Source organism: Littorina saxatilis, linkage group LG10, assembly GCF_037325665.1.
Source record: "Littorina saxatilis isolate snail1 linkage group LG10, US_GU_Lsax_2.0, whole genome shotgun sequence".
Lineage (NCBI taxonomy): Eukaryota > Metazoa > Mollusca > Gastropoda > Littorinimorpha > Littorinidae > Littorina > Littorina saxatilis.
The window spans coordinates 30,127,825-30,142,206 of record NC_090254.1 but is presented as its reverse complement, the minus strand read 5'-3'; the positions used below and the strand labels follow the sequence as shown (position 1 = coordinate 30,142,206).

Sequence of the window (14,382 nt, the reverse complement as noted above, 5' to 3'; positions counted from 1 at the left end):
TAGAGCTTTGAATTTCTACAGACTTCTAGGGTATATGACCTCCAGATGTGATCAAAGTCTGGTCTACCTTCGTCAAAATTCAAGGTCACAGCGGGGTAATGTTCGGGTCAAGAAATTGAACATGGTCATTTTCTCTTGTGCTATTGAAGCTAGAACTTAATAAACTTTACAAACATCTAGGGTTTGATGACCTTCAGATATGCAGGGCCTAGCATTGTAAGCCGTTCGGCGTACTTTACGCCGAAATAACATCTCCAGTACGTGGAACTCGATTTGGTGTACGCCGAAATGCAAAAACCTGTTATTCCCAAACGGGGGGGGGGTCATTTTAGGTAAAAAAATCTCCAAAAAATCTTCAAATTCGGGGGGCTTTGTCCCCCGAATCCCCACCCCCGCCTTTGTAAGCTGAACTCACTTTTTCCAATGCTAGGCCCTGGATATGTCCCAGATATGATGGCTGAACTTCAACTAGATTTCAAGGTCATTATGGGGTAAAGTTTGGGTATACAAATGAGAAATGTTCTTTGTTTGTGAAGCTAGATCTGTGGAACTTGTGCACTTCCAGGGTTCAATTGCATCTGCTTGATCCTGGTTGTATTTCAAGGTCAATATGGGATCGAGCAGTTGGCAACTGTTGTCTTTGTTGTTCATTGAGCTTAAAGATGCAGTGCCTAAGTCAAAGCATGGAGAGCTGTTGTTTTGTCGTTCTGTCGCGTCTACAACACACCCTATTCCAATGTGGGACGAATGCCCCCAGGTCAACCATGATCCGTCGTAGCTTACACTGATGTCAAGAACATCATCATCAGACAGTGTCATTCCATTGTGCGTTGCGTGTATATGTCTGACCTGACGGACAGCCTCACTGAATACTTTCTCCTCCAGTACATCAAGTCGTTGATAGTTTATCAGCTTTCTTCTGGAAGGTTTTGTGATGCATGCCTGCCAAATCTAAACTTTCACAAAATTTGTTAAATTGTTGAGCACCTAGCCCACATACCAAGGACGAATAAACGGCTTGCCTGTTGAGACCATAATCCGTTTGACCGCTTTCTTTTGAAGCAAGGTATCCAGCTGTACCTGGAACAACTTCCTCACACGTTGAACAAGAGACATGCCCGTATACTGCAAGGCCGTGTCCCTTTTTGGAGTCTGGGCATAGTGACAGTGTTGGCTGTTTACATTGCGGACAACAAAGTTTGTTTACAACAAGACATCTCCTTGTTTGGGAAGCCTCTGGACCTGGCGCTTTTGACGAGGTGGCTGCTGTGTATGTGTTCGTCTTGAATTGTGTTCGTGTCAAACCACCAAAAACACACTCTCCTGACGTCGAATTTGATCTGCATGCCACAGCGGTCGATCCAGTTTTTGTGCGCTTTGTCACCGACTGTGTTTTAGTTGTTCTCTTGTCTCTGCAACTCTTCAGTTGTCTTCTCGTACGCTTGCTTTTATTATGTGTTTTTCGGAGCGTTGATCTTTTCACAAGAGCCATTTTTCTAAGCCAACTCAGTCGAAAACTAAACGTGGTGAGCAGACGACTTTTGGAACGCGAAAAGCCACGCGAGGCCATCTGACCAATCGTGGCCAGGGATTTACGTCATATCACCTTATATGATAAGTGTCTGTGGTTTGCCTGGTGTTCCCTTGTTTGAAAAATAGGGGGGTTTCCGCAGGAGAATCCATATTTAACCGAAAATAACCGCTGAATGACGCAGGGGAGAGAACTGCTGTTCAAACGGTATGCGACGCTCCAGGGTTGGGCGAGCAGAAATGTCTGTTAAGGGTTGAAAATCATAATTTTTATCGGAACACTGAAGGAAAAGACAGAAAGATTTGCCAGGTTGGTGCAATGAAATATGTGTTTAGAGGCTTTGATGAATTTGTATAGTGTAATCATATGCATGCCATGAAAGTAGACGGATTGAAAGGTGCAAAACTGCTTACAACTGAAAATGGCTGTGTAAGTCCCATCACTCTAAATTTCAGTGGCGCACTTCGCCTTGAGGCAATGAGCGGCAGTAAAATTAAACTTGGAGAATACATGGAATAACCTAGTTTTCTGGGTAGTTATTGAAGAAACTTAATAAATAAATGGAAAAAATTTAAATACTAATGGACACAGGCTGCCGTTGCTATGGAAACAGCTGCCATATTGGATTTCTAGGAAATGGTTTTACAGCAACATCATACATCAGACATGCATAGTATTTGGCACAAGGATACACATGACTTCTATCTGCAATCATATAGAACGATATTTTAACTAAAGACTACAGTTGAATTTAAATTAATTTTTGTAATAAGGATTAATGAAATTCTAACTGCATATTCATTCATCTTTATTTTAAAAATTAATTTAAATTCAACTGTAGTTTTTTTGTCAAAATATTGTTCCATATGTCCGTAGATAAAAGTCTTGTGTATCTTTGTGCCAAATATTAAGCATTTCTGATGTATGATGTTGCTGTAAAACCGTTTCCTAAAAATCCAATATAGCGCTGTGTATGCCAGTTTCCATAGCGACGGCAATGTATGTCCTTTGATTTTCGCAATTTGTTCATTTCTTAATATGTCACTTCAATAACTACCCAGAAAACTAAGTTACTCCATGTATTTTCCATGTTTCATTTTGGTCATTCTAGTGCCGCTCATTGCCTTAATGCTGTTATATTGTTCATTTTTTATAATGTTTTGTGTACAGTTTCCTCATGCTGTTGGGACCAACACACTGCTCATCGCAGGCCTACAGGCACGCAACAATGCCAGGGTGGTTTTTGTGGGCTCCTTGGACTTCTTTTCCGATGAGTTCTTCCAGAGTCCCGTGCAAAATACAAACAAGGGTGAAAAGTAAGTGAAACTACTGTTATCTTTGTTTTTGTGTGTGTTTGTGGCTACCATTGAATGACATTTTCAAAGCATGACATTTTGCAATCCCAGACTGCTGAGATCCAGTTTCTAGTGTGGCTGAATGTCTCTAGTTGTCTTGTAACTTGAAATCTTACTTCTACTTTTTTCTTGATGTGGAAGATTGTGAGACCTTTCACATAATGAAAATGTATTCCTGGTGGCTGGAGTTGTTTGACATTAACAGATAGCTACAAAAGGACAGGAGCTGATTTAATTGGTAAGATACTGTTGATGATCAAAGTGTGTGTTGCAGGTTCCCTCAGTCCATAGTGCCTGGCTGTTACTGATCAAAGTGTGTGTTGCAGGTTCCCCTAGTCCATAGTGCCTGGCTGTTACTGATCAAAGTGTGTGTTGCAGGTTCCCCTAGTCCATAGTTCCTGGCTGTTACTGATCAAAGTGTGTGTTAAAAGGTTCCCTCAGTCCACAGTGCCTGGCTGTTACTGATCAAAGTGTGTGTTGCAGGTTCCCTCAGTCTGTAGAGCCTGGCTGTTACTGATCAAAGTGTGTGTTGCAGGTTCCCCTAGTCCATAGTGCCTGGCTGTTACTGATCAAAGTGTGTGTTAAAAGGTTCCCTCAGTCCGTAGTTCCTGGCTGTTACTGATCAAAGTGTGTGTTAAAAGGTTCCCTCAGTCCGTAGTGCCTGGCTGTTACTGATCAAAGTGTGTGTTAAAAGGTTCCCTCGGTCCGTAGTGCCTGGCTGTTACTGATCAAAGTGTGTGTTAAAAGGTTCCCTCAGTCCGTAGTGCCTGGCTGTTACTGATCAAAGTGTGTGTTACAGACCTGGGAACCCATACGATTTCGCCGTATTTTGTACGCATGATTGTCGAGAATACGCTCAGTACGGTCAGTGGGAAAAAAATGCGACGAGAAAAATTCCTAGACTACTTTTCTTCACAGGCCCATCCTGAAGCCGATCCAGTATTTTGGCACATGATTACGTCGCTATATTAGCCGCCGTCGAAAAAAATATAATCGGTTCGTGTCAATCAATCAAAACAACCAGGCAAACGAAAGTACGGTATTTGGCGAAATCGGCTCCGAGAATAAACAAGTGAAACAAAGAAGAAAAGTGAAAAAGTTTGAAGAAAAATATCACACACACACAATTTGTAACCAACACACACATGTAGTCCCGCCCGGAAAAAGCTTTTTTGGGATGATTTACAACTTTTGCGCACATTTCGAGCAGACGAAAACACAACATGGCGGCTCTCGCTCCTCCAACTATCGCGAGACACATAAAAACGAAATCTCGCGCATGCGCGAGATCCTGATACATCCGGTGTTTCTCTGTACGCTTGTCACGACGACTTGTTGACAAACGAAGATTCGCGAAAGAAAGAGAAAAGCGCCGAGTCTTGAGTAGAGAGCTAATAAAGTACCGGTAATCGCTAATCGAGCGAAATGAAAATCCGCGGCGACTTCCATTAGGTGAATTACTATTCAAGTTTAGGTAACGTTTTAGCCGCATCTTTTTATAAGCCGCAATGAGATTTTTTTTTAAAAGTCGCGGCTTGTAGTCCCGTCAAATACGGTACAGTTTGTGTCAGTAAAAATTGGAAAAAACCATTTGTTTTAAATGTATAGGTAAACTTAATTAACGGTGTGACGGACGCGCATGAGGCATGTTTTAATCATGGATGTGCAAACGCTGTGTGGAGTACGTTCATTTTTTTGAAAATACACCAAGTTTGTTTGAGAATACTCAAAGTGCAAAACAGGGGTTCCCAGGTCTGGTGTTAAAATGTTCCCCTAGTCCATAGTTCCTGGCTGTTACTAATCAGAGTGTCTGTTGCAGGTTCCCTCAGTCAGGCAACCAAGAGCTGGCCAGCAACCTGGCCCAGTGGGTGTTCCACCAGAAAGGAGTGCTGCGTGTGGGTAAGGTGGCCCATCACCGCACAGGGGAAAAGGAGCCTGATGCAGCTTACATCATCAACCAGAACATTGTGAGTGCTGTGCTTTCATGGAACAACCTATCTGTTCTCCCCTTTTTTACATTTAGTCAAGTTTTGACTAAATGTTTTAACATAGAGGGGGAATCGAAACGAGGGTTGTGGTGTATGTGTGTGTGTGCGTGAGTGCGTGTGTGTAGAGCGATTCAGACCAAACTACTGGACCGATCTTTATGAAATTTGACATGAGAGTTCCTGGGTATGATATCCCCATACGTTTTTATCGTTTTTTTGATAAATGTATTTGATGACGTCATATCTGGCTTTTCGTGAAAGTTGAGGCGGCACTGTCACGCCCTCATTTTTCAACCAAATTGGTTGAAATTTTGGTCAAGTAATCTTCGACGAAGCCCGGACTTCGGTATTGCATTTCAGCTTGGTGGCTTAAAAATTAATTAATGACTTTGGTCATTAAAAATCTGAAAATTGTAAAAAAAATATTTTTTTTATAAAACGATCCAAATTTATGTTCATCTTATTCTCCATCATTTTCTGATTCCAAAAACATATAAATATGTTATATTTGAATTAAAAACAAGCTCTGAAAATTAAATATATAAAAATTATTATCAAAATTAATTTGTCAAAATCAATTTAAAAACACTTTCACCTTATTCCTTGTCGGTTCCTGATTCCAAAAACATATAGATATGATATGTTTGGATTAAAAACACGCTCAGAAAGTTAAAACGAAGAGAGGTATACAAAAGCGTGCTATCATTCTCAGCGCAACTACTACCCCGCTCTTCTTGTCAATTTCACTGCCTTTTGCCGTGAGCAGTGGACTGACGATGCTACGAGTATACGGTCTTGCTGCGTTGCATTGCGTTCAGTTTCATTCTGTGAGTTCAACAGCTACTTGACTAAATGTTGTATTTTCGCCTTACGCGACTTGTTTTAGTTTAAGAACTTGTGTTATCTAGCTCTGGTCACTCAACCAATATGGTTTTGATTGAAATACTGTCATGCAGCTAATTTTTGTTAGTTGTGTGTTTTGTATTGGAAATTCTAACCAGCAGTTACGTAGCATTTGAATGGAATGATTAACGATGCTTCTGATGATAAACAAGTGACTAGATTTTTATTGATTTTTTTTTTCATTGTTTCACCTAACTGAGTAATGGGGTAGTCAATAGTACGCACTTTGTCGCTGCCCTACACGCCACCAGGCGTGAAAGGCAGTGAAAACAATAGTACGCAGTAGTATCAGCAGACCTGTTTACACTACACATTGAGCGTAGTAAACTACGATTTTGGTCCCCAAACTACGCAACTACGCATGTTTGTCTTATACTACGCAAACGTTTCGTTTCGACTACACATTTTGACATTTTGAATACGCAAAAACGCGAGCGAGTTCCGATCCATAATTTGTACTAACCGGTTGTGTACTGCGTGCAAAACATGCCCGGCGCCCGCGAGAGTAGCGTAGTCAGTTGGTCTTGCTGCTGTTATTACAACTATCGCGGGCGTTTCAGCACATACTTTTCTGAACGCGGTCACTTCCCAGCTCATTCTTTCTGGAGGGAAAAAAATGGCTACAGCGACGAACACGGATTCAGAAGACTTGGGCGATCAACCGCCACGGAGCAAAAAAAAGAAGCTTGGTCAAACTCCCAGCAAGGCTTTTCTGCCAAAGTACTATGAGGAGCATCCATGCCTAGTTTCGTGGAGAAAAGGGAAGCATTTTGCCCACTGCACTGTGTGCAACACGGCTTTTTCAGAGAAGCACAGTGGGCATTACGACCGTGTAACCGCCACAAGAAAAGCACTTCTCATGAGGAATTCGAGAAATCCCGACCAAAGCAGAGGAAGAATTGGACTGTTTTGTGAAGAAACCCGTGCCAGGGAAAGAAGACCAAGACAAGCTCACTTTTGAGAGATCGGTAACCAGAGCAGAGGCAATGACCTGCCATATTATTATTATTGCCGACGCAAACCTGTTCTGTTTATATGCAAATTTGCCTTCATGTTGATACACATACTCCCAGTCCCTACTTTTTGTGACTTGATGTTCTCAGATTGTCACAGGTCTTGAATAGGGGGTCCCACTGTATATGAACTGCATACCCCTCAACATAGCTTTTTTTTAACAAATGCATGGGTGAAACTGGTCAAATAAAGAATTCCTTATTTTGAAAATCTTTAAAAAAAAAAAAAAATGTTGTTTTTTTTTTTTTTCGCCGGCGATCCGATCTGTATTTTCTCAAACACAGTGACCGGACATCGCTGAATCTTTGTTTCCCTGAGCGCGCGAATTATTGGACTACAGCTTGGCATTTGTTATCATTGTTTACTGTGCAAATTTGTGTGTTTGAGATACCAAGAAAGGCCTACTTTTACCCTTAAAAAGCCTGATTTTTCGTTTTCTTCCCCCCTAAGAGGGCGTTGCCCCTGCACCCCACCAGGGCGTGGGCGGCCCCTGGACCCCGGCCTCATTTTCCTTATTTTTAATTCTGATCAGTTTCACCCATGCAAATGCTCCAAACTAGTTAATAATTTTTTTCTTAACAAATAAACTTAATGCTTGGCTTGTATTTTTGTGGGGAGTATTGTTCACATTGTAATAGTTTTGTTTGGAGTGTTGAGTGTTTGTTTTAGTACGGTATAAGTAACTGTTCTGTTTTGCGGTTTGGGTTGATCAAATTGAAATACTACACATTCACCTGCCAAACTACACATTTGCCTTATTTTCACACCCAAAACTACACATGGTACATTTCAGGGGTAGGCAGGTCTGTATCAGAGACTGTAGAGTACACAGAGACCACACATTCTTCTTTGCACTAAGTTAGAAAACTGATACCAGCCGATCAGCATGCAGGAAGAGTTACTCCCTGCAGCGTGGTGTAAATTCACGCTAGTGTATAGCTGTCGGCTATGTTTTTATGACAGCTTTGTCAACATGCTGTCAGTTCTGTCCCAGCACCTTAAACCTATTAGATACCAATACTCTAGAACAGTGTTCCTTTGTTGTGGTGTTCACATTTTTCCGAAGGAGAAAAGGGTCATCCTAGTTGTACTTGAGTACATAGCTGTGCAATACACCCCTTCGGAGTTTCGAGTGCGCATGCGCGGCTAGTCACATTTTTGGCGGCAGGGGGCGCTCCATTGTACCAAACACACTCGAGATCCATTCCGCTTAAATCATGAAACTATCGTGGGACAAAAAACACAGAAATATCAAAGAGATAAGAGCTTACGAGGGAAAACTTGAACGCAATCGGCAATGTACCTCTTCTGAAGACCTCGTGTTTGATACAATTTGCAATCCCAGCATGCAATGCGCGGATTTTCTCGCGACGCAAGATTTGCTCTCGCCTGAGACTCCGAAAGGGTGTATTCTAGTAAGGCCCAGGACTGGTATTCATAAGTACCGTAAACTACCTTGTATACGCCCACCAATTTTGCGCACCCTTATCAAAGGAAATAACAACCAATTGACAGTTCCCTACCATCCGAGAGATGCACGGTTAGCGAGGTGCCCCATTGCATAAGGCCACATGTAGACACAGCCATCCAAACATCAAAAGAATACCCGCAGTCTCACGCCGCTAGCGCTTGAAGCGGCAAGCGGGAGGTCCATCAACTTGACAGGAGTCACGTGAGTTTTGCGGTCAAGTGCTGTTAAAAACGTGTCCTGTATGCGGGTCCAGATCTGTGATCTAAAATAAATGCAATGTAAGCGCTTCGACCAATGCAAGCGAAATGTAAGCAGACCGAGTCGGTCTACTTGGCATGCAGAAATGAGATGCAGTACAGGAAAAATAAATCTAATACATGTGAAACTATTATTAATGCACAACTTGAATTGTTTACTAGAGACCGTAGCGCTGTGTTACGGCTTTCATTTTCCAAAACTTAACGATAGAAAAATGGAAAGAAAAAAATCCTCACCTGCTCACTTCTTTCGGAAATATGAACATTCGCAATCCTTTTGAGTGCGAACTTGTGCAGTTGGATGGCAGCACACCATGCTCCTCCATGCTTTGTTGTTGGTGCGGCAATGCTATGTACTGAACGTTATTGCTACTGCAGCGGAAAGCGACAGTAAGCAGGTTACCGTGTTCCGCGTGTTGGCGCCACAGGGCTTCCTTGCACCATATGATTGGTCTTTGTGTACTCTACAGTCTCTGGTAGTATTTACATGTATGGCCAAGCAAAACATAACATTGCAGTTTTCTTGGATGTTATTGAAGCTAGTCTTCAAACGTTGCAGCGCTCCAAGGTTTGATGACCTCCAGTCATAACAGAAGCCTTGTTGACCCTTGTTAGATTTCAAGGTCACTGTGGGGGTCATCTCTGGTAAAAACAGAAAGAACAATAGTTGTTTTTTTCAGATTGTAGCGGAGGCATTGACATTTGACCGCCTATGATCACCATCACATAAGATGTACAGGGTTCGTACAGGTCATGGAAAAACCTGGAAAGTCATGGAATTTGATTTTTAATTTTCCAGGCCTGGAAAGTCATGGAATGTAACAAAAATAAGAAAGAAAAATTAACCTTTAGCACGCCAGCGGCGATTTTCGTTGCCCAGCCATTTCCCCCCCCCCCCCCCCCCCCCCCCCCCTTTGCCAGCCAGCAGCGATTTGCGTCGCCAGCACAAGGCTTGTTCGTATGACCAACTTCTCGTTCGTATTTGCATACGAGAATAACGGTATTTTTAACGGCACTTGAGCCAAAGCGAGGCTCACTTCCTTCCGTTATCTCGTCGTGTCGTCTGCGCTGCATTTGAGTCGGTTTCGTCGAAGTTTTCTGCTTTTGTTTTTGCATCGATAAAGTACTTTAGCGCTTCGACAAGCAAGATGGAGGATGATGAGTTTGAAACTTTCTTTCGAGTTGTTTCTTGACAACAAAAAGTATGCGGAATTGGAACGAATTACCGAGGAAGATCTTCGCAATGAACTGTGTATCGCGGTGAAAAAAATGACAGTTCGTCAAGTCACAGTGACGGTTACGAAAGGGAATTTACGAAAGTGCAGATGGATACAAACAGTGGCTGGTCCAGTTTAGTGAAATGACAGGACCAGCAAACATTACCGATAATCTGGCAAATGCTTGACTTGCTTGTCGAAGAGACACTGCGTAGAAACTGACTCAAATTCAGTGCAAAGCAAGCCAGTGTCAAAACTGGCAGTGACAAGACGTAAAAAGTTTGCGTGTTCGGAAATGGCGACCTGTGGATCTAGTCATGGAAAATGTTATTGAGGCTCATGGAAAGTCATGGAAAAGTCATGGAATTTTGTTTCTAAAAACCTGTGGGGACCCTGATGTAAATTGAGGACACATGACACCTTTGTCAAGGATATATATTGAGCAGTTGAAAATTGAAAATGTTGACTTTCCTCACAATTGATGGGATTTTTCGGCCATGTTTTCAGCTAGACTGTAGGGCTGGGCAGATATTTTTCTTGAAATTCATGGCGCACGAGTTTTTGCATATTCCTGTTAATATTGTATTAACTGCTTAGATAATTTAGCACAGGTAAAATCATAAGTTAACCTTTGCATTGACCAAATTTAATCTCTCTAGACTGTTTACTTTTTTAATTATAAGACTTCAAAAATTTGTAAAAATGAGCCGACTTTTGTTGTTTCCTGGTTGAAGCAAATTATGAAAAGTTACATATCATCAAAATATTTTGGCTAATTGAAGTTTAGCACTAACGTTTTAGTATTTCTGCATTTAAAACAACATACATGGGTGAAAGTAGCCCGTCAATTGACTGAAATCCGTCAATCTGAAAATAAGTCTGACGGAAATTCCGTCAATCTGCAATTTTGAAATTTTTTTTTTTTTTTAAACCGAAACTACTTGCGGAACGCGTTTTCGAACTGCTATAGTAAACCGGTTGCAGTGTGCCCGGGTTGGAGTTCATGAAACTAAAACTGTGTGTGATAAGTTTGGTGCTTGAAACTCAAGTGCTTTTCCTTGAGAACTGTGCACTATAAGAGATGCTACTGCTTAGTTGCTATTTTGTGCAGTGCTACATCATGCTGTTTGCATGTGTGACATTCTGTTTCATCATTTATTTCAATGCCTGTCTGGCAATGTTTGCTTCTTATCAAATATTTCGAACTTTTATTTCAGTTGTTTCCCGCAGTGGGGCACTGCGGTTATGAAATTAAAGGCCCCTCCTGTTTTTGGAACCGCAGGAGCTTTCTAGTTTGCTGTTAGGTAGATTTTTGGTTCCTCTTTCCTGTCATGCTCTCTTTTTCTTCATGAATTCTTTTCTTTTTTCTGCCTTCTTGCTCATTCACCTGTATTTTTTCCAAAAATCTCTTCTCTTGCCGCTTGTCTCGCAATTCATGTATAGTTTAATCTGTTAGTGTTCTGATGTAAGTCCAGCAGTAGATAGGTTAAGCCTATTTTAACATACTGGAAACTGGTAATCTTCCAGTAGGTATTAATTTAGTTTTACTAAAGCCTGCTGGGACACAAGTAATGGGTTAGTGCATTTGTAAACAGGAATCGCTTGACAAGTGGCCCCCTTCATCCCCCCCTTCCTCGTCCTGATATGGCTCTGCGTAGTCGGCTGGACGTTAAGCAACAAATAAACAAACAAACAAACAAACAAATTTCAGTTGTTCAGTTGTTCACTTTCTATTTCATGTAGTATGGCTGTTGTCAATTTTAATTGTTGTCAATTGTGTCGTTGTGTTGGAAGATGCAAGTGTGAAAGGATACAAAAGAAAAATGATTACTTCTGTAAATTGTTTTGATTTTGTTTACCCTTTTTACCATATCATTAGAATCTGAAGGTATTTTTTTGACCTGCATGATAGTGTATTTTTTGGCCAGGAAAGGCCACAAAATCACAATGAATAATGCAAAAATTCGTTTTCGGGCGGGGGGCGTTGCCCCTCTGGACCCCCTAACGGGGCCCTGCCCCGTACCCCGCCAGGGCCTGGGCGGCCCCTGGACCCCTGCCTCAAAACAATTTCAGTCAATTTGATTTTCCTAGGTTTCACCCATGAACATATGTGGAATAAGTTATGAGATATAAAGGATTTAAATAAATTTTGAAATGTGTAAAGGGAGGTAACTGCGTAAATGTTTGTGATGCAGAGTTACTGTTCTTGGATTTTTGTTTCCTCCACATACAATTAATCTGAAATAAGAATCAGGAATTGGAGTTTTACTCAAGGCACAAACACTCCAAAATCTTGCAAGATAAAACAAATGCATACAGTTACAACAAATTGGTTTATTTTGTTTTTTTAAAATGACACAAAAAATGCACACGAACACACCATGACGGACAAATTGAAAATAGATATCTGCGACTTGCACCATTTGAATCAAATAGCATTAGAAAGAAAAAGATGACTCTTCTGATCTGGAATATGTGTTTGAATACTCTAGATTAATTAGGAAATGGAAAAAAGTACACGTAATCGGTCAAAATAAACAGAAAAGCCTTTTACGTACATACTACAACAAATATATGTTTGTATCTTATGCCTGTTGCACAGATTAAAAGAAGATAAAGACAATTTTCTAAACTTGCAGACAATACTGTGATCCAGGAACAGATAGGTCATAAACCAAAGACGGTGGTCACAAACTTCAACAAACTCAAAAACGTATGACAAAGTGACATAAACACTGCCAAACATAGTGACAATGTATTACAAGTAGCAGACAAAAGTAAAATAAACAAAGCTCTCTTAAAAAAAGACATTTTATGACAATCAAAAATAAAGCACAAAAAAAGGAAATGCCAATATATTATTTGTACGAAATATCCATTAAAACATTTGTGCGAAACTGATGAATGGATATATGGGCGCTTTTCAAAATAGTAAGAATTTTCAGACAGATGAATTTTTCAAAATGACTTTAATCAAATCAACTTTCTTGTGAGTTAGAATGATTAAGGAAACATTAAAGTATTCAAAACACAAAATGGGCACTCTTTGTCTAAAACAGTGGAGAAGAAAAAAATAATTAATGAAAATAAACAAGGAAAAAATGTCAGTGGTGTTACCATGTTTTGAATTTTTTTTTATCAAACAAAATAAGGCGATATCATACTGATTTGCATATGGATTGAAGAGGCTAAAGATGATCTCCCAATTGATCATGATTGAACATGTATCGCTGCACTGAAATATCAGGTTTCAGAGCATAAATGTGCCTTTCGCTCTGATTTACTGTTTTTTTATCATTGTCTTTCACACGGAGCAGATGAAGGAGTGATAAAATTTTTACGATTATTTTTGTGTGTATGCTTTGGACTTAAAGGCATAAACACAAAGCATTGTACTGATTAAAATGTCCAAGGAATTATGGACAAAAATTAAAAAATAGCATGGTAACACCACTGACATAGCGGTAACACCACTGACAGTCGGTAACACCACTGACAATCATCATAAAAAAATTGAATTTATTATAAATTGGAAATAAGATACTTGTCACCATGAACATTCATTATGAATTTGAAACCCAAAAGAGACTTCTGATAAAGTGAAATTATCATAACTTTAACTATTCAGAGGTACATTCATTGTAGGCAACAGTGAAACAAATTACTTTTGGTAACACCAATGACATAAACACCATTCATTAAAGAATTTGTAATGAGATTTCAAGAACAACACAATTTATCAGTAATGCTCATGTTAAAACTGAACACTGACATTGTTTTGAACAGGTTTTATGCATAAATGTCACAAACTTATTCCAAAAAGGTAACAAAACTTGACATTAGTAACACCACTGACAGTTGGTAACACCGCTGACAACTGGTAACACTAATGGCATACTGACATCATCGTTATACCATTTTCACAACTTGAACATAAATGTAGCACATTGCAAATGCACATGGTTAATGCGACAGCTCAAATAATTGTTCCAAACAGATTACAAGCACAAACAGAAAACTTAGGGGGGAAAATGCAAGCAAATACAACATGACAATAAAGAAAAAAGTAACAGGCAGTAATACAAATGAGATATGCTTGCATCCATCTCATTTCCTTTCTTTCCTGGGCACAAAAGAAAGTTACAGTAATATGTGCACCTGCACTCTTCAGGCAGCGTTTCTTGACAGAATGCATGGCAGTAATAAAAAAGGCTTGGTAGTAGAAAAATGAACAATGTCTTGCGGTGCATTTGATACCAGAACCTCGTCAAGTTGACAATACCCTTGCAGAAAATCATATGCTTCAAGCCTTCAACTTTCCCACCACCGCTCTCCATATTGCCTCATCAACTGAAAACTGGTCTGCTGCATTGCTAGTACGAACAGGCTGTGGGATGACGGCCAGAATTTTGTCATGGTCATACCAACAGAGATCTTGGTATGTTTTGGGCCAGAAGAAAGTGTTAGTAAATCCCTTGCCCACCGCATTCATACAGTCCACATAGACCTCTTCACCATCAACCTCCACAACCACCCCAGGATACGGCTTTCGCTCATACTGGACCAGAACCCAGAGGCCCTTACACTCTCCTGGGGGTGGGACATCAAACATCTGATCCGACATTGGTCTGGCTGATTGCTTCCCA

The 14,382-nt window shown here is 40.5% G+C and overlaps 1 protein-coding gene across 1 annotated transcript in view; it reads left to right on the top strand.

Moving 5' to 3' along the window:
• The window catches only part of LOC138979022 (dolichyl-diphosphooligosaccharide--protein glycosyltransferase 48 kDa subunit-like), a 55,462-nt gene that overhangs the window by 20,226 nt on the left and 20,854 nt on the right, over window positions 1–14,382 (top strand). Inside the window, exons 7-8 of the mRNA XM_070351838.1 lie at window positions 2,702–2,847; window positions 4,706–4,853. Of these exons, the coding sequence (XP_070207939.1) occupies window positions 2,702–2,847; window positions 4,706–4,853 (294 nt within the window). The remainder of the gene's footprint in view (window positions 1–2,701; window positions 2,848–4,705; window positions 4,854–14,382) is intronic.